The following is a 20600-nucleotide window of genomic DNA, read 5'->3' on the forward strand; positions in this document are numbered from 1 at the left end:
AATGGCTTGGGCCGACATGCTAATTAATCCTGGGGCTTAATACGAAGAAGATTAGAAGAGAGGAGGGCTTTGCCATCCTTAATTGCATTATTACAAGCTGAACCCAAGAAAGGGCAGGCAGGCTGGGGCTTCCCCTCAGAGCAGGGAGGAGCCCCCAGTGCAAGTCAATTTCACAGTAAGAGGGGGCAGGTAAGGATACATCATTCTGCCCCTCCTTGGCTCATCCTTAGGGGCTGTCCTCATCTGCTCCTGACTTCCCAGGCCCTCAAAAGACCTCCATCCCTGAGGCAGGGCTACAGCATAGCCAGCTCCCCCCACTCCCCCTGCAGAGGGAAGAACCACAGAAGAGGAACCTGCAATGCGTGGGATGGGCACACAGCACCTTTTGGTCTCCCCTCCCTCCTCCCAAGGGCACCCTAAAAACAGGGAAGGAAGGATGGAATAAAAGAAGTGTTGGCCCACTACTAAGGGACTGCTTTGCCCCTGGAATGGTGACCAGACTGGGAGCTGGAGCAGGCAAAAGAACTGAGACAGAGGACGGTGGGGGTTTTTTGCTTGTTTTTGTTTTTTTGTTTGTTTTGTTTTGTTTTGTTTTTTGGCTTGCAAGAGCAGCCTGAACTGCAAAGGGTTAAGCCTGACCCTGAGGGTTGTCCCCAGAGCCCCGTGCCTGGACTCCTCTGCCTCGGGGTTGGATCTGAGTCTGCCAGTCCGGTCGGCATGGATTGAAAGACACCAGCGTGGGCAGCGCTTGGGAACTGCGCTGTACCCCCAACCCGATGTTGAGTTCAAGAGATTGTGGGGCCCAAGAGCAAGCCACGAAGACAGACCCCCATCCCCAGATTCCTGACCGCCTCCTAGGAAAACCTCAAGTACCGAAACGAAGCCCCACCTTGGTTCCCTGCACTCCCTCAAGCCTCTAGCAGTCCGCGCCCGGAGAAGAGCCACAAGGGAGGAAGGTGGCCCTGGCTCAGCAGAGCTCGGCCCGCCCGGGGCCAGAAGTGGTGGTGGCGCCTCGAGAACCCAGGCGGCCCAAGTGTCCGGTCTGGCGGCGGGCGCAGGCCCTGCGTGGCCGAGGCTCCCGCGTGGCCAGGCCGGGCCCAGCCCTGGCGGACACGGGCCTCGCACCGGAGGGTCCCCCGCACGGCCCCCCGCACTGCCCAGAGCGCTGCCTACAGGGCGCCTGGGGCGGCCACAACAAAGTTAAAGCCCTGAGTAAGAGAAGAGAGCGGAGACGCGGAAGCCCCGGAAAGCCGCGCGCAGCCCCGCCAGCCGCCGCCAGCTGCGGAGGGATTTCGGCTAACTTTCAAAGCCGCTCGCATCCCTCCCGCCGCCTTCCCTGCCGCGGCGGCTAGGCTCGGTCGCTCCCTTCCCCCCAGCCGCGGGCGACCGCAGGAGCGACCGGCGGGGGGCTGCCCCTACTCTGCCCCAAGCTATCTGGCCGGATGGGGCCCCCGAGGACGTGGGCGGCCGCCGGGAGAGGAGACCCAATGCCCCCGTCCTGCGAAGCCGTCGCCCGCGTCCCCGCCGCGGCCGCTGGAGCCGTGTCCTCGGTGGGGGCGAGGGGTCTGCGGGGAGCCAGAAGGCAAGAGAAGTTGGCGCCTTCCCCAGGGTTCCCGCTCCGCGGGGAAACCGGGTCCCAGAACTCGGTCTGCGGCCGGTCGTGCTGGCAGTCGCGGGGGAATGCGCCCGCCACTCGGGTTGGGGCTGGAACGCTTCGCTACTCTCAGCCGGGTCTGGCCTCTCACTAGCGGGCCAAGGGCCCCTCGCCCGCCTCGGCCCAGCAGCCTCCTCCCCCACTAAGTAATGCCCCGTGACCCCGGCTTTGGAACTTTGTCCTCACCGGGTTGAGCTGCCGGTGGTCACCTGGCCCCGGCTGCCCGGAGAGATCGGGAAAATCTCTTGGGATCGCGTTCATTGGCCCCCCCCATTCCCGCCTCCGCCCGGTCGCACAGAGACCCGCGGCTCCAGGGAGCCCTTACCGATCCGGATGACGTGGGGCATCCCGCGTGAGTCCGGGATCCAGAAGGCGCACACGAGGAGCCCGGCCCAGTATTCCCAAACCAGACTCCGGAGGCGCCGCCAGGGAGCGGTCATCGTTGGGCGCCGCCGAGCGTGCCCGGGGCGCGGCCGTGGCGGGCTCCCTGGGGCGGCAGCTCTAGGCGCGGGCGCGCAGCAGCCCCCGAGGCGCCGCCTGGCCCAGCTGCCCGGCTCCGGAGCGCCGCTGTGAGTGGGGGGCGCCCCGCGGCGCCGCGCTCATCTTACTGGGGGGCCGCCCCGCCGGCGCCCGCCCCGCCCGGCTGCCGCCCACGGGCCGCCCGCGAGCGAGGCTCTTGGGCTCCGCCCGGGCTCCGCTCGGACTCCGCTCCGGCTCGCTTCGGCTCGGCTCCCGCGCGGGCTCCCACCTGCCCTGGCTGCCGGGCGCTGGCGGGCGGGCTGCACGCCTCTCCGGCCGCTCCTCCTCCAGCCGCCGCCAATGCTATAGCCCGGGCTCGCACAAAGCCCCGGAGTGGAGTTGCACGCGCGCACACACTCCCTCCCAGCCCCCTCCCCGCGCCCTGCCTCCCGCCTCCCGCGCCGCCCGCCGCCCGCGCTCCCTCCGCGCACTCCCCCGCGCACACACACTTCACACTCACGCCCGCCGAGGCGTACACTCGCGCGCTCACACCTGCGCAGGGGGCGGGGAAGGGGACCCTGGACCCGGTTTAGGGGGACGCCCGGAGAACGAGGACTCTCCTCGCTTCCCAGATGTCCCCATCCGCCCTGCCGCCCCCAGTCCCTTCATCTGCGAGGGCACGGAGCCTGGGAGCCGGGCGTGGAGCAAGAGAGCTGGCACCGCGAGCTGGGCGACGTCGGCAGCCTAGCGGCCCGACCAGCTGGAGGAGACGCGCCCGCCGGAGCAGAGGGACGCGGAGCCCGCCGTCTGCGGAGTCTCTCTTCCCAGCTCCCACGCAGCGGGCGCAGGCTGGACGGCGGCGGCGGGAGACCGACCCGGGAAGCGGGTGCCCTTCCGAAGTCCAGCCCTCGGGGAGGCACAGTTGGGGCTGAGGCTCCGGGGAGACAGATTTCGAAGAGAACTGTGCACGCTGGGCTAGGGGAGCTGCAGGATCTGGTAGGGGTGGGACTGCCCAGGCCAGACCCTCTACCGAGGAAGGCAGGACTTGACCGCGCACTGCAGCCACAGACAGGGCTTTCCGAGGAAAACGGCTAAATCCTTGGACTCGGAGGGCATCTGAGATGCACCCTGGTACTTCCCATCCGCCTTTCCCCTACTATGCAGGAAGGGCTAGCCCCCTTCGTCTTCCCCCCCTGAGAAAAGAATAAAGAGAAACTGTCATTTCCGTGAGATGGAGCAAGACCCACGGGGAGCAAACTAGAAAGGGTTAAAAAGAAAAAAAAAACCTTGTTTATTAGCAATAATAAATTTTTTTTCAAGTGGCGCTGGGTGTCGAGGGAAAGGAAGGGCTGTGGAGCGAGTCTGGAGCAGGAGGCTGGGAATTACGCAGTTAGGCGAGTTTAATGACCTTTTTGACAGAGACAAAGCGGTGCCGATACAGTAGATAAATAAACGGATCTGTCACCCGGCAGCGGCTAGGCTGTGTGTGAATTTATTTTTCTCATTTAAATAATTTGATCTATTCCATCATTCCCAATCTCTCCCATTTGCCAGCTGTCTGGTAAGAGCGTGGCCCCCAACATCTGAAAAGCGAATCTTTAATTTTCTTACAAATAGCCCATCAGTCCAGCTCTATTCCGGCTGTTAATTTCCCTGTCTTTACTTTCCCTTGCTTTCTGGAAGTAAGGGACGTTGGCATTGTGTGGAGATGTGAACATTCCATCATGGCCAATCCTACCCATTGGAAGGGGACTCCTTCCCACCTGATGGGGGAGGCAGCTCTGGTGGTGGGAGGAGGATTTCCCTGAGGCTCTTCTGAGAAGGGGAAGAGGTGTACAGGTCTTGAGGCCATCCTTAAAGCCACCTTCTTTGCCAGACCTGGGCCTTCCTCACCCGGCAGCAGGAGCCACTGGTTCCCCCAAGCAGCCACTGGAAAATGTTGCCCAAGAGACCAGAAGGAAGGCCAGGCAGACCAGAGCCAGAGAAGTGGCAGCCACCACCTCTTGGTGGAGAGTAATGGGCCCCAGTGGGCACCAGCAAGGAGGAAGCACATGAGAGGCGAGCAGAGGGCCCCAACCTCCAGGACAAAGCCGGGGAGCCTCTTCATTGAAGATGGGACACCCCATCCTCATCACTTGGGTTAGTTGCTCCAAGGAACCAAAAAATCCTGGCTCTTCTCTAAGGAAGGAGGAGATCCAAGTGTCCTAATGGGGGATGGGAATGGGGATTGGCAGGACCTGAACTTAAGGCAAGGGACGGACGGAGGGCTCACAGAGTACCACCAACAGCGCCCCAGGATGGGTAGGGATTGGGTAGGAGGGGAGAGCCTGGATGCTAGTTCTGTCTGTTTGTCCAGCAAGCAGCCTGTTGCCAGGAGAGGGGTAGGGAGCAGGGAAGAAGTGGCCTGGCGGGGAAACTGCCCAAGCGGAAGGAGAGAGGGGGGACTTGGAGGGAATGGGCAGATCTGCACCCTAGATTAGAAGCCAGTGAAAAGCCAGTGGGAGGGAGGGAGGGATGAAAGCTGGGGAGCAGGAGAAGGAGCAGCCTCCAAGAAAACCAGCACCAGAGAGGGACTAGAGAAGTCAATGGATAAAGGCAGAGGGGGAATCTGAGGGCCCCAGGGCATGATGTGCCCCTGGCCCCTGCGGGACCCTCCCTGGACCCTCGCCTGGTCCAGAGAAGGAGCAGGAGCTGGGCCTCACTCCTGCGGCATCCCAGAGTGGGCGGCTGTTAGCAAGGGAGCTCTGCGGAGGGAGGCTTCCCTCTGCTGCCACGTTGGCTGCGGTGGGAAACAGCCTCCAGCTGCAGAGGCTGTGGGGCTAATTCAATGGGGCCCACACCCCATTGGGAGCCCTGGGCTTAAAGGGAAGCCAGCTGTCCCTGACCCAGAGCTGAGCCTTATTGTGGACCTAGCTGCAAGCCCTTTGGTACCATGGTGGTCTTCCCAAACTGACAGCAGCCGGCTCCCTTCCGGTCTGGGAAAGGGTGGGTTGCATTATAACAACAGAAACAACAGCAATGGTAATCATGACTGCTAGTATTTATTACATGTCTTCTATATTCCAGACTATGTACTCACGCAACCTACCTTACATGTGTGCATCGCTCCATCTAACCCTGTCCACAGCCTGGCAGTTTAGAATCCTTGTAATGCTTACGTTTTTCAGTGAAGACTCAGCCTCAGGAAGGTTAAGAGGTCCAAAGTCACACAGCTAGTATGTGACCTTCCTTCTTCGCCCTTCCTCTCCTCCCTTCCTCCCTCCCTCCCTTTCTTTCTTCTTCCCTTCCCCCTTCTTCCTTCCCTCCCCTCCCCCCTCCCCCCTCCTCCCTCCTCCCTCCTCCCTTCTATCTCCCTCCTGCTCCCTCCTTCCTCCTTCCTCTCCTCTCTTCCTCTTCCCTTCTCCCTCCCTTCCTCCTTCCCTTCTTCCTTCCTCCCTCCCCCCTTTTCCACCCTCCTCCTTCCTTCCTCCCTTCTTTCCTTCTTTCTTCTCTCCTTCCGCCTTCCTTCCTATAATACACATCGGCCATCACTGCCAGGTCTGTGGGAGAGGAGCCTGGGTCTGCATGTGGTCCTTCCTGCTTCTTAAGCTTGTAGGCTTGACCCTTGTCTTGTCCTGCCTGGACTGAGCAGAGGAGAGGCTCTAGCAGAAGATCTCCTCAGCTCTGCTGGAGGCCCACTGGGGCTTCTGGCTGCTTGAAGGAAAGGCTTAGAGTAGAAGAGGATTTGGGCCCTTTACTAGAGGGAACTGGAACTCCCCCAAGCTCAGGTAAAGAAGCCCGCTGCCCCCTCTCCCTTGCTGTGGTGCCTCTTCCAGGCTGTCCTGCCACCAGCAGCCACTGAGGCTGGCGGGCTCTCAACCTGCATCCCATGGGATTGGGAGCCACCAGTCCTGGCTTTTCGAATTGTTGGTAAACAAGTCTACCCACCAGCCAGGGCTCAGCTCCTCGCTCCCCCGCGAGGCAGCCAGCGCCGGATTTATGAGGCCTCCAAACCTCATTCAGACTAATGCAGCTTTTCATTCCAAAATAAAAGGGGCCGCTGTCGGAAAGGACAAGTGCTCCCGCATTTCATTAACATCCCCGAAAATGGCTGAGCTGGCCCAAGTCCCTGCCAGCGAGATTCATGTCTCCCGCTGGCTCACAGGTGGGGGTAGGGGAGGAAGAAGCCCTACCCGCCCTGGGCCCTCCCGGCCCCTCCCGGCCCCTCCCGGCTTCTGCAGGAGACTCCCAGGGGTGGCCAAGCAGGCTCATTTGGACGAGTCCCCTATGTGTGCATTTTGTTTAGACCGATCCACTCCAGCCCTCAATCCCCCCACAATCACGGTGAGTGATGAGGCCCTGGGCTCGAGTTACCGAGATTCATGATCTCCGCTTCCCAGGGAAACCACCGAGCACCGGCTTGCGGTTGTTGAGTGCAGATTCCTAGCACTGGAGTGCCCTCTGCTGAAGCCTGCCTCCTGTCATCTCCCTTCAGGCTGCCCCAGCGGCTGGCTGTTGGCAGCGGCTGGATGCTGGAGACCTCCTCCTGCCCGTGTCCCACTACCCGCCCAGCTGTTGCTGTGCACACCTGCCTGCTGGGTGCCTCCTAGAGGATGAGGGAACAGTCTGCCTCACCCCCTCTTACCCCAGAGGGGGCCTGGACCAGAAGGAGGCCCCTGTCAGCCCTCCCCGGATCTTTTGCCAACTGCCAGAGCAGGGAGGAGGAGGGAGACAACGTCCCTAAACCCGTGCTTGGCTCGCCAGCATTCTCTCCACGGGGAAGTGGGCCCAACACAAAAACCAAGCCTCCGCCCTTTACAGGACACAGAGACTTGCCTCTGGGCCCAGGGACAGAAGACTCATTCTTCAGCCTGGGGCCTTCGTCCTTCGTCCCTGTCCCAGGAAGGGAGAAGCACAGCAGCGGCCCTGGTGTCCCCTGAGCAGGCAACAAGCCCCGCAAAGGTTGTATCACCTTAGATTTTTGTCAACAGTCAAGCAAGTTCATTCCCACTGAAGTCAATTCCTGTGTTTATTGTCAGCTTAACCCGCTGCTGTGAGTTATTTCTCAGCAGTGAGGGAGACAGGTAGACAAGCCACCAGAGATATGTTATTTTACTGACACGTGCGTTTCAGGAGCGCGGGCGCAGTGGGCGGAGGGGTAAATGACACGCCGCGATCCTGTTTGTATTTGTACATAACCGCTGATGGGCTGGACGCTCCGCTGCTGTAGGGGGAGGGGGAGGGGAGCAGGGGACAATGCCCACAGCAAGGGGTCACCTCCCTGTCCTGTGGGCCTTGATTCCTGGTGAGTGGATGAGAGTCAGTCCGTCACTCAGTCGTTCCCTAATTGATTTATTCATGCTCTCAGTCATTCACTCGTTCATTAATTTATTACCCAGTTCCTTCCCCATTCTTCCATCATCCATCCGTCCACCCATCCTTTCATTCAATCCCTCAGTGCTTCGCTCAGACCTTCACTTGTTCATCCCATTATTCCGTCATCCCCTCAGTTCCTTGCTCACGCCTTCCCTCATTCATTTGCTTACTCATCCACTCTTCTCTTCAATCACTCAGTTGTCCACGCATTCATTCATGTATTTAGTCCTTTGCCCGATCACCCACTCGCTCAGTTACTCTCTCACACACACACACACACACACGCCCACTCCTTCCCTCCCTCGCCCAGTCATTCATGCACTCTCTGCCCACCAGCCCCGGGCAGAGACCCACCTGCGGCTCCTGTCCCCGGGGCCACTTTTCATGCTGGGTGTCCGACACCATCCAACCTCATGGGATGGCCTGGGGTGCCCCCGCGGTGTCCTAAGCCCTCCCTGGTCAGCCACCCGGGCTTCTTGGCCCCTACACGGCCCCCAGCTCTCCTGTCTCCTGCTGAATCACGAAATCCAGCAGTCTTCAGAATCCGGCTCACACCTCTGACTGTGGAGTTGGTAGTCGGTCTTGGGTTTGGACTTGCCAGCAAATCCAGGACTCACAAAAACCCAGAGCCCAGGTCTGATGTTGGGTGTAATATTAGAGGTGTCACCTGATGCCACCTCCCCGGGCCACAGGCACCACACTGGCTTCCACTCACGCGATGGCTTCATCCTTAAAACAACCCAGGGTTGAAGGAATGGGCTCAGAGCGTCAAGTTCCCGCACATAACTTGCTAGGGGCGGGTGTGGCAGAAGCAAGCGTGTACCTTGGCTCCGTGTGATAGGGAGATAGGGATGAATGAACAAATAAAGGATGTGTAAGGGGGAATAATGCATGCATCAATGAGCAAATGAATTAACAAATGTACTAGCAAGAACGACTTGTGCCCAACGAACAGGTGGCAAAACGGGGCTTCTGACCCAAGTTTCTGGACTCCAAGCCCAGTGCTCTCCCAGTTGCTCAACTGTTGCTCCCCTCTACCACACCTCGACCTTGCAGGGTAACAGCAGAGTTGGAGGGGGAGGCGAGGCAGAAAGAGAGCATGAGCGGGCCAGCAGTACAGTTTTCTGGGGAAATGCCTCCCTCAGAGGCCGCACAGAGCCCTTCTTGTCTGCACCTGTCCCCCCCGCGGGCAGGAGGCTGCCATCATCCTCCCTTAGAGAGAGAGAGAGAGAGAGAGAGCCTCAAAAACCCAATCACTCAGTGATAAGAAAATAAACAAGTGAACTTCTTTCCAAGTTTGCCAGACTTCCCTGCCCGAGGCCAGCTTAATTAAAGTTGATGTAGAATTTTAAAGTGGGAAAATAATTAGAGCAAGTGGTAGAAAAGAGAGAGGAAGGAAAACATTGTTTTGTTTTGTGTTTTGCTCCCTCTTAATTATGCCACAGACTGTCTCTCCCGTGGATCCCATCCCAAGTCCACCCTCCGCCAAGATTCCAGCAGGTGGTACGTTGTGTAAGCGGCGCAGGCACACCTGTGCCTCTCTGGCACGCAGGTATGGCCCTTCTCTGCCCGCAAGACAGACAAGGCGGCAGGCAGCCAGGCTGGGCATGAAGAGGAGCACGTGACCGCGACGCTCAGAGGAGGACCCAGAAGGAGATAAGGATGATGGGCTGTCAAGAAGAGATAGTGCCGGGATGCCTGGGTGGCTCAGTTGGTTGAGCAGCTGCCTTCGGCTCGGGTCATGATCCTGGCGTCCTGGGATCGAGTCCCACATCAGGCTCCTTGCTCGGCAGGGAGCCTGCTTCTCCCTCTGCCTCTGCCTGCCTCTCTGTCTGCCTGTGCTTGCTCTCTCTCCCTCTCTCTCTGACAAATAAATAAATAAAATCTTTAAAAAAAAAAAAAAAAGAAGAGATAGTGCCTCCCTGATCCAGGTCCAGGGTGGATAGTCCTAAACTCCCCAGGAGGCCAGTCCCGGGCTCTGATCCTGGCAGTCCCAGCCCTCACCCCATGGAGCGGCAGATCCCCTGTGATAGGGCCCCTACCCGACCTTGTTCCGGCAAGAGATTTTCCTCTAGCAACTGCCCAACATGGCAGAAGGTGTTGGTGTTTGCACCAGGAATAGGTCTGGGGGTGGCCAAAATTCCAGCTGTAGCAGGGGCTAAAAACAAGCTCATCCTGAAACCCAGCACTCAGAGTTCAGACATGTCTTTGCTTTGTGGCTGTTCCTGCTGCCTCGTCCGTGGACAGCAAGGACACAGTGACACGGAGCACCATCCTCAGAGAGCTGGTCCAAGGCAGGGGCAGCCTGGGCAGGGGAGAGCTACGGACTCCTCTGGGGGAAGGAGAAGGGACAGATTCCTCAAGGTTTCATTGAATGGAGCTGGGCAGGCCTGTTTTACTGGAAAGCATGAACTCTGGATCAGGGCGGACTGGCTCCCATCTGCCCTGTATCTTCCTAGCTAAGTGCCTCTGGGCAATTTACCTCTGTTTCCTGTCTGCAGAATGGGACCGATACTAATATCTTTCCTGCAGGCTTGTTGTAAGGATTAAATGAGTTAATACATGTGATGTGCTTAGAATAGTACCCAACACCTGGTCAGAGTGTGTTGTTCTTAGTTATTAACTCGCTCTGCTGCATGGCCATGGTGGGCCTTGAATAGGCTGTGGGAGAAAACCCTCCTCTCTTGTAAGCATCTAGTAGGAAGGATGGTGTGTACACACACACACACACACACACACACACAATCACTCACACTCCAGGCCTTCCAGGGTTCCTGGGTTGGGGAAGGACTCAGAAGGAATGCTGTGTCCACCAGACCCTCTCCCCCTCTCCCCCACCCACCAACACTGCATGGAATGCCCATAGAAGCTGGGGTTGCGGGCGGTTGGTGTGGGGGGTCTTCATGTTCTGTAGTGGGCAGACTGGCTACTGTCAGGAGGAGGAGGGGTGCTTGTACCCCAAACCTGCTGCCAGGCTTGGACATTTCTCCAGGCTCCTTCCCACCAAGCTCCCACCCCTACCAGCCCGGGCTGCCTCTCAGTCCTGACATTGATGACGTGCTCTCCCTGCATCTCAGTCCAGCATCTTCTCATCTCCAGGGCTATTCCCTGGCCTCTGGCCTGAGAAACAATTCAGGAGATCCTATTTAGAAAGAGAATGCCTGCCTCTCCCATCCAGCACTGGGAGCTTTCAGAAGCCTCAGGGAGGACTGGGGTCCCCAGGCTAGCTTCCTTGCTGCTAATGCTGAGGACAGAAGGGGTGCAGCTGGGGGATGCAGCAGGGAGAGTTAGTTTGGGCAGTAACCTGGACCTGGAGTGGAGGAGGCCTGGCTACCAGAGCCAGCCCCAGCTCTGTGTTATCTCTGAGGCACCAGGGGGTCTAGGTTCTGCCCATCAGTTAATCCCATTCTCCCACCCCCAACCTGGGTTTGGATGGGTTGAATTCTTGGGGCTGGGCAGGAATAGGTGCCAGTGGCCACAGCCTCATTTCTCTGATCTGACTTTATGACATTCTGTTGACTCTGCCAACTGGGTCCCTTTGCTCTCAAGCATGCGTCTGCATCCCTTCCAAGAACCAGGATGCTCAGAGACACCCAGAGAAGCCCAGAGAAGGTCTGAGCAGCTTCAGGAGAGCTGGGAACCAGAGAACAAGGTTCTGATGCCCATTCTGGGATACGAGGGAATGTGACATGGCTCACAGGCTCTCCATGTCGAGGACAAGAGGGCTCCTATGTGTTGGGTCTTTAATGGTGTCCTTAACGCCCCAGGGAAGAGAGGAGCATGACAGAGCAGCTAAAAGGGCCCCAAATGGCTTTTTCCATGACACCCCCTCCTTGGATGTCCTCAGAGAGAGCTGATGTGTGGGATGTGCCCCAGGGAGTCAAGAGCCCTTAGCTACGTGGTTATTATCTTGCTGATTCTTGTCCTGTGACCAGAGGCCAAGGCAGAAGGACAAGGGTATGGACAAGAATTCCACAGAGCATGGTGTGGTGTTGAGGCCCATGCTTGTATCTTCTCACATAACACTGAGCAAAAAATAGAAATAATTTTCCAGATAATTCCATGGAAAACCCTTTTACACCAACCATACTTGCAGCTAGTTCCAAATTTCTGCCAAGCTGCTCCCCTTATTCCTGCATTTATTCCTTTCTGCTGGCAACCCTCTGTCCCAGGGAGGCCAGGAAGGGCCGAGGTGTTATAGGGAGGGCTGTAAGGTCAGAGGTGGCATTCATGGCGACAAGTGGCCAAGGCCCAATGGCACAGATAGGGACAGAGGAGATGCAGGCAGAGATCATAGGGTCACAGAAGGGTAACATGTGGAGACTTTGATGGGACAGGTGAGAACTTGAAAACCCAAAGAGGGGACGAAGGGGCAAACAAGGAGCCATATCCAAAGCAGGAGCTCTTGGAACCCAGAAAGACAGCTAGAAATGGTGGTAACTCAGGAGAGAGCAGAGGGGACAAAGTTGGGAACCCAAGAGGGGACATCTCCCTCCCTCCCCAAAGCAGCTCCCGGCCTTGAAGAAGAGACACGCCACAGATAAAGCTGATGGCCAGAGGAGAGTGGTTTTAGAGTAACCAGCATGTGAAGGCCACGTTTAGTGCCTTTTCCGCCGAAACTCTGAAGCACTATCCACACCCCATACAGAAGACGTCCGGGAGTCATAGGTGCGGAGACCTGCTATGTGATAGGGGACTACCTAGTCTGTGCCCCCATGCACCTGACGTTGAGGAGCTCCTGGAACTGGTGGGAGGGGACCCAGGCCTGGAAGCAGAGCAGCCCGCCAGTGGGGCCACGTGCTCATGGCAGGCGGACTTAAGCCGGGGCTGGGGGAACCCTGAGGATGGAGAACCCTCAGCAAATTCCAATGGCTTCCTTGATAAAGATGAGAGAGCAGTTTAAGCCCAGCGAAGCGGCCTCAAATCCAGGCGAGTGCGGCACTAGCCGCCTGCAGGATTTCCGTGACCTCTCCGTCCCTTTCCTCCACCTCATCCACCAGCTCTGCAGTCAGGCTCTGAGTTTGCGCCCCGGCCTGCCCCCACCTCCAAGGCAGAGCTGCTTACAGAATCACCTGGGGAATTGGTTTTCAATGGCTTTTTAAGGCAACATTGACATACCATAATCTTCATCCATTTTAAGACTATAATTCAATTGGAGGAGGGGGCCGCCTGGGTGGCTCAGTGGGTTAAGCCTCTGCCTTCGGCTCAGGTCGTGATCTCAGGATCCTGGGTCCAAGCCCTGCACTGGGCTCTCTGCTCAGCGGGAAGTCTGCTTCCCTGCTCTCTCTCTGCCTGCCTCTCTGCCTACTTGTGATCTATCTCTCTCTGTGTGTCAAACAGATAAATAGAATCTTAAAAAAAAAAAAAAAAAGAATATAATACAATGGGGCACCTGGGTGGCTCAGTGGGTTAAGCCTCTGCCTTCGGCTGATGTCATGATCTCAGGGTCCTGGGATGGAGCCCCACATCAGGCTCTCTGCTCAGCAGGGAGTCTGCTCCCCCTCCCTTCTCTGCCTGCCTCTTTGCCTACTTGTGATCTTTCTCTCTTGTCAAATAAATAAATAAATAAAAATCTTTTTAAAAAAATACAATTCAACAGCTTTTAGTCAATTTACAGAGTTGTGCACCCAGCATGACAATCTAGTTTTAGAACATTTCTGTCGTCCCCCAAATACCCCTGGTGGCCCATTTATCTGAGGGGCATTGACTCGGTCATTCTTGGGGGGGGGGGCTCTGGGAATATGGTTTTGAGCATGTTCCTAGGGGATTCGGGGACAGGGATGTTCGGGGACACAATGTATCTAAACAGCTGCAGGACAGACTTCTCCGAAATGCAACATGCAAAGAGAGGGTGCTGTCCTTCTGTCCAAAACCCACGGCTGTCTGCTAGACAATCGTGTGGGGCAGGGCGCTGGTGAGGAAACAGACAGTAATCAGAGGCATTAGTCGTGCCCGTGTCATGCCGAGAGAAGTCCTAGGCACTTGACAGATCTCAACTACTTTATTCCACACGATTGCCCCATAAGGTAGGTGCTATTATCCTTTCCACTCTGCCGATGAGGAAACTGGGACACAGTTAGGAAGTGCCAGAACCTGGTTTTGAATCCAGGCAGCCCGACCGGCAGACCGTACCCTACTTCTCTTCCTAGGACAGAGCATCTTCCTCTCTCTTACCTCCATGCCTTCCCACTCCCCAACCTGTCCCCACCCCTCTCAACTTCAGCCAAGCCTGTCACCTCCCCTTTCACACCTCTGAGTCTTTTGCACCAGCTTTTGCTCATACCCAGCTCTTCCCGCACCCCTTTCCCCGCTGGGAATTCCTAGTTATGTTTCAAAACCTACCTTCAATGTCAGGCCCTTTGGGATCCTTCCTAGACTCCCCCAGACAAAATGGATGCTTCTACCCCTCTGTGTTCCCGGGACGCGGCACATGTCTCAATTAAGTGTTGGCAGTGTTAATGCTGGGATTTACCCCGAGTCCTAGTCCCTCTCCCCAACCTGACTGTGAGCTTCTCTAGGTGACAGTGGCTGCTTCATCTCTGGACCCCCCACGGTGCCTGCATATAGGATAGGCTTGGTGAACAACAATGGCCCTGCCAGGAACAAGGGGCTGTCCCGCTGTCTCCTTTCAGCCCCCACCCCAGGAGGGTCCCCTCCCCTCACTGGCTCAGAGCTGCCACTCCCAAAGCTGCAGAAGGCAACACATGTCAAATTGCAGAGATGATGCCGGTTCATTCTCCTCTGTGTCCCGAGCACGACCAAATGCTCTATTACCCAGTGGGCACTCAAACGCTTGCATGAATGAGTGCGTGAGAGAGTGAGTGAAGCCTCAGCCTCCGGGTTCCCAGAAAAGGACTCTGTCTGGCTCACGTCCTCCCTCCACTTAAAGATGCCTGGATCTTTCCTAACTCCACTTATGCAGGAGGTTAATTCAAGTGCTTTCCAGCTTAGCAAGCAATAAACAATTTGATGTTGCGGCGAGTTGTTCTGTGTGTCATATTTATGGATTGGAAGTGGGGGAGGGGCGGGGGCGTTATTAAGTTTAGTGTTACGGGGAATGTTACATGCCCTTCCTTAATTACTTTCCTCCTTTTAATTAGATCTTGCAGGGAGGGGTGGCCCAGGGAGGGGGACTGAAAGTCACTGCAGACAAGAAAGGTGTAGTCGGCATTCTGCCACCGGAGAGGACAGCAGTCATCTGTGGGGGTCACGTGGAGGAGGGGGGCAACCCCTCTCCAGAAGGGACCCCACCACGCAGAATTCTGAGAGCATATCTCATGCTTTGCTCTCTCTCTCTGTTGTCCTTCTCTGCAGGAGATCTGTTTTCCCAACCCTGTCTGTCCTTCCCTTCCAGTGTCTCTCTGTCCACCTGCTGGGAGCTCCTCCGGTCTCCTGCCCTTCTCCTTCCTGACTCCACTCACAGGTCACAGGACGAGCTGTTGTCTGCGACACACACGCCCCTTTACTGCATGGGGTGCAGCGTGGGGACCTGGCCGTGAGCTGGAGGCTAAGGCCTCCTCCCCAAAGAGGTCTACAATCATGCCCCCATCCTCTCTGGAGCACCCCTAAATCTCCCATCTGGGGGGCATCCCAACCAAGTAATAATGTGTGCGGGCCCAGAGTGGGGTGATAGCCCTGGCCCCATGGAGCCTCTCGGTGACTCTGGGAGGCACCAGTTATGATCCCTGGAGAGTGACAGGCCCATACTGCACAGCTAGGAAGCAGTACCAGCCAGCGTCTGAGCCCCTTAAATGTTCCCTGTCTCCACTGCAGCCTGAGCAGCCATAGAGGTCCTGCAAACTGTGAGCACAGGCCACTGCCTCCCAGAATGGACCAGAAGCCACAGGGGCAGCCAACACAGCTGCTCTGGCTGCAGCAGGCCTGTGACAGTGGGGAGGGTTCCTCCAGGACCCAGTTGATGGGGGCCCGGCGGGGCCCACCATTCCTCATGCAGGCTGTTTGCCTGTGCCAAGCCTCTTCCTTCTCTCCCCACTGCCTGTGGGGAGACGAGCTCCAAACCCAGCCCATCTGCTGCATTTTCCCGAGACTCCCGAGACGATCCAATTCCGCACACCAGATGGGAAATAGCATGTACATTTCGGATGGTGATTAGTGTTTTTGTTTTTTTCCCCAAACGCTCGCGTTAATGGAGCTCCTTCCTGAAAGTAAATTGGAGAGCCTTCCGTTTGATGGAGTCTGGCCGACCTCCACCTCCCTGCCCCCAACAAAGGCAAGCATGGCTTTCTCAGGAAGGTTGTGGAGAGGGCCCTCACTGGCCCTCGGCCCCTTGGTGCTGGCCACTGTCTGTATGGACTGCGGCCTCTCCGTAGGTAGAGCAAAGCGGGACTGAAGACAGGCTGGCCAGGTTCCCGAAGGGCTCTGTGGAGCCTGGTGATTTCCAAGACCAATAACTCCAGGTGAGGGGCCCTCAGGGATGGAGGGACCAGGACGGCCTGCCCTCCCGGAAAACAGAATCACACCTCCTTGAACTGGGACTCATCAAGGAAAGTGAGATTTGACAGATGACTCTGGACTTTGCTCAGGGTATATGACTTGAGAGGAAGTTCAAATGTGATACCAAATTCTTAAGGGCTAGAGCTTGGGTCTTTGTCTATAGTTTGAACCAACACGTGGGACAGAGTAGGGTCATGCTTGCATGCTGAATGAATGAATGAATGAATGAATGAATGACAAGAGAGATAAATAAGAGTATTTGTGTGCATATAGTTTATGCAACCTTCATTTTCCTACATATTTGCAAACTCACACATGCACGGGCGCCTACTTCTCCCCCCAAACCAAGTAACTGGAATTAAGAAAATGCATATTTTATATAATATGTACACATATTTATACTATATATATAAACATATTTCTTAATGTATATATTACAGAAAAGACACTTTGCAGCACTTTTGTATGTTGTCGTGCTAGTTTTGACCGTAACTCTGAAAACCATGGTGTGGTTCAAAGAGACCTGGGAAGGTGGATACGGTCCCACAGGGGCAAGTAGCAGGGGGCAGATTTGGGTTCAGGTGTAGCTGACTTCAAAGGCCAGAGGAACCCAGGTTTTCTATTAAATTAAATAGATTTTCTACTAAAAACCTACTAAAAAGGTTTTTAATAGAAGCGGTATGATCCAGACTTGTGCTTTTAAAAAGAGCCACACTCACCGCAACTGGGCATAGTGGAGCCACGGAGATTGGATCCCAGGTGACAAGTGAAGGGCTCGTGGGTGGATGGGTGTTTGGTGATACCGCCTTGGCCTAGGACGGCAGCAGGGAAATCAGAAGGTAAGATTTCACAGGAAGGAGCCACAGGCCTCTGTCACAAGGCGTGAGGGATGAAGGAGGCTGGGAGGGCAGCCATGCCAGTCCCTGGCATACTCGGGGCTAGAGGGAAAACTGGTTTGGCGAAACGGGTGATAAGAGACAGTTGGGGACCTTCGATTTTGAGAGGTACACAAGTCGTCCATCGGAAACAAGGCTTTAGAGCTTGGGAAAGAGACTGGAGGTTGGAGGTGGGGATTTGCGAGTTTTATCCTCACGGGGGAGGAAAAGAAGCTACAGATCAGGATGAGTCCCCTATGCGAGTGTAGACCCAGGAGAGAAGCAGCCTGCAGGTCCCCCTACCCAGGCAGGGTGAAGAGTCTGGGGGCAGGCAGGCTGAGAACGCACACACACATGCAAACACACAGGTTTGTGCTTGTCTGCAACAACTGGTAGGCACACACATGTACTTCCATGTGTCCTACACACACACACCAGCCTGCCCACATCTGCACACACACACACACACACACACAAATAAGTGTATATATGCACATTTTCATAAATGCACACTGGCTCATACAACCAGATGCGACCAGATGCATGCCTGGGGCAAAATCTCTGACAAAGCGAAGTGAGAAGAGGCTTCCCGGTGAAGCAAGACAAGGAGACTCTTGACTCCTCTGCTCTGGGGCCCGAGCAGAAAACAGTCGGGGAGCATCTGCCAGATGGTAGCTCCTGGAGGCCCAGCGCTGTGCGCACCCACCCCCTCCCCAGGCCGTGGCCTCCCCAAGAAGCTCAGCTTCGTCACACGGCTGTGTCTCCCTGTGCCTGTGGCCCGCGGCACGCATGTGTCTCCGTGTGCCTGTAACTGGGAGGCCTCGGGGTGGAGCTGCCAGACAGGCAGGCTGGGCAGCCCTCCAACTCCACCACGTAGGTGGCTGGGGCTTCTTCGCTCGTGCTCAGGACGCTGCAAGGAGAAGGCTGCTGTTCGGGATGGGAATCTGCCACCTCAGTCTTGTCAGCTCAGCCTAGACCTGGTGGCTTCAGCCATCACGGGAAAACAGCTCACCAGGACACGGGAGAACTCAGCCTCCTGGCCACCCAGCCCTCTTCCCAGAAAGACCCCTCCTGCTTTCTTGGCGGCTGCGGATTCAGGGATGAACAAAATAAGCATCCTTGGGGCACCTGGGTGGCTCCGTTGGTTAAGCGACTGCCTTCAGCTCAGGTCACGATCCTGGAGTCCCAGGATCAAGTCCCGCATCAGGCTCCCGGCTCCACGGGGAGTCTGCTTCTCCCTCTGACCTTCTCGCCTCTCATGCTCTCTCTCACTGTCTCTCTTTCAAATAAATATATACAATCTTAAAAAAAAAAAAAAAAAGTGTCCTTTGCTCTAGGCCCGGGAGACAGCCCAAGACAAAGAGGGTTTCACGGATGAAGGCAGGGGCGGCTCCCCTATTTCCAGTGTGGGCCAGAGTTGGGGGGGAGCTTGCTGGAGGGTCAGCTGCCTCTGACCCCCTCCCCCTGGCTCCTTCTTCTGTCCTAGAGACAATGAATAAGGGAGGCCAAGTGGCAAGCTCACCGAAATTCATCCCCTGGAGTCCTTTCGGGCTCAGGCCCTGCCAAGACTGCCTGGGGCTGCTTCTGGCACGTTCTTTTTCACGAGGAAAGGCAAGTTTCTCGAGTTGTTAGAGTAGAGTTTTCATAGTGAAAATGGTCTCTGTGAGCTCAGACAGTCTGAATCTCTGGCCTAGAATCTACTGTGCGTCAAGAGACTTAACAAGCTCAGTGTGAGGAGACGGATGTGTGGAACCTGCTAGCGTCGTCACAGTCCCATGCACGGGGGTAGGGGACGTCCGTACCTCCGGTATGCCGAGGAGGAGCCTGAGACTCCGGCAGGGTGTGGGGTGAGTAGGCAGCAAAGTGACAGGACCAGCTTGTGTCCCAGTGGACTCGGACAGATCTGATTTGAATCCCAGCACTGCCTCTTCACTCTGACACGTCCGGCAAGTTTCTTGATCCCAGTTTCCTAATCCGTAGAATGGGATGAGGACATTTGCTGGAGCGTTTGTTTTGAGACCGTGAGGACAGAAGGTACACTCAGCCCGTGGCACGGTGTTAGGGTACAGTAACCCCTGGCAACTCTGAGCTCTTAGCTGGGACTCGAACCCGGTTCTCTAGACTGCAAGTCCGTTGCTCTCCGTTTGGGGTTCTCGAGTGTTCTGTGATGGAGCAGCTCCCAAGCTGGTCCCTGAGCATCTTTAGCTGGGTTCTTCATCCAGGTGTTGGGTCAGAACCCAGGCCAACGTGCCTCTGTGTGCGGAGGACATGTGTAAGTGTGTGTGTATGCCCGTGCCCGGCCATCCAGGCCACTGTCATCTGAGTTCTGCCTATTTGTTTCATTGATGGGAAATCACAGAGTGGCCGAGAAGGGGGTGGCATGGCTGTGCTGAGTATCGCAATCACAGCCCACGGGGCCTTGCCATTAGAGCTAATGCCAGGCTCAGGAATGCCAGATGAATGTGCTACACAGACCAGCCACTTAGGCTCAAGTGGGTCTGCTTTTTATTGCGAGAGCATTTTCCACCCACCTCGGTCAGCTGGGAAAAAGCCCCTTTCTTTCAACCCATCTCTGCCCTCCCCAGAGGACCCCAGGGTGCTCTCTGGGGACACAGATAGCCATCTGGGCCTTCTGGGAGACTGTTTACATTGAGAATTCCCAGGCACGTCATGTGGTGGTTTTTCTGATGCCTGGTGCTGCTTGCCTGCTCTCACTCCCCTCCTCTTTCCCACCAGGGCCTGCCTAATTACTGGGAGGGGTAAGGGGTTGCTGAAAACCCACTCCTGGTTGTTTAGCAGCCTGGCTGTTCCAGTCCCATCTCTGCAAAAGCTATAGTCCCTGTGCAGAGCCAGCATCTCTGGGAGGAGTTGCACTGGGGCTTCTGGCCAGCCTGGGTGGCCTGGGCATGCAGAGGAGCCCTAGCCTGGGGAAAAAAGGAAAAGGAGAGGCTGCAGCTGGGCTCTGACCATGGTGCCCACCATTGAGAAACCAGCCCCGTTCTGGAAATAAAGAATGTTTCTGGAACAGTACATGTTGGGAACAGGGGTTGGGATGAGAATCTTCATGGCCAACAAAACTACCAGTAGGACATCAGCCAGACCACCAGCCATCAAGCCCTCCTTACCTAGAGACTTCTCTCTAAAGCCCTAAAGAGCCTCATGCAAGGGTTTTTGCTGTCACCCCAACTGCATCATCCCTTGGACTGAAGTCATTTTCTCCTGGTCATTAAAATGCAAATAACCCCAAGAATGGAATCCAGTTGAGTCTCAGGTGTTCCTAAAAGGATCATGTAATTTCCTGAAAGCAAGATGGCTGGGGGCACAAGGTTACCATCCCATGGGATAATGTGGTGGTGGTGGTGGTGGTGGTAGTCTGGGGCTGGGAAGAAGCATATCCAGGACCCTGTGGTCCAGACTCTTCTTTCTGGCAATGCCCTGAGCTGGGGGAGGGGAGACCTGAGTTCTGGTTCAGAGATGGGCTGCCTTTCCAGATGGGCACAGAACACTGACCTCTGCATATAGGGCTCCTCCCCCTTCTAACTATGACATTTAAGAAAAGGAAACCTCACTAAAGTAGATTTGTGAAGCTAGACAGGGAGGCTGGAGGGGGAGCCATACCATTCAACCTCAATTTCGGGAAGAATTGTCAATTACAGACCTCAACAGGAGAATCATTAGGAGAAAAGAGTCATCAATTAGCTGTCCTAATGGGGAGAGATGTAGATTACATTTCCTAGAAGAAATCAACTACCCCAACAACTCAGCCAATGAGAAACCACCATCAACCGGAACTCTTGCTTTTC

General features: G+C 56.1%; 1 protein-coding gene across 3 annotated transcripts in view; it reads right to left on the minus strand.

Moving 5' to 3' along the window:
* Positions 1-2094, minus strand: part of GRIK3 (glutamate ionotropic receptor kainate type subunit 3) — a 225983-nt gene extending 223889 nt beyond the window's left edge. For all 3 annotated transcript variants that reach the window (XM_044237822.1, XM_044237821.1, XM_044237820.1), the window contains exon 1: positions 1980-2094. In XM_044237822.1, the coding sequence (XP_044093757.1) occupies positions 1980-2094 (115 nt within the window). The remainder of the gene's footprint in view (positions 1-1979) is intronic.
* Between the last annotated feature and the right edge of the window lie 18506 nt (positions 2095-20600).

This window comes from Neovison vison, chromosome 2 (genome assembly GCF_020171115.1).
Source record: "Neovison vison isolate M4711 chromosome 2, ASM_NN_V1, whole genome shotgun sequence".
Classification (NCBI taxonomy): Eukaryota; Metazoa; Chordata; class Mammalia; order Carnivora; family Mustelidae; genus Neogale; species Neogale vison.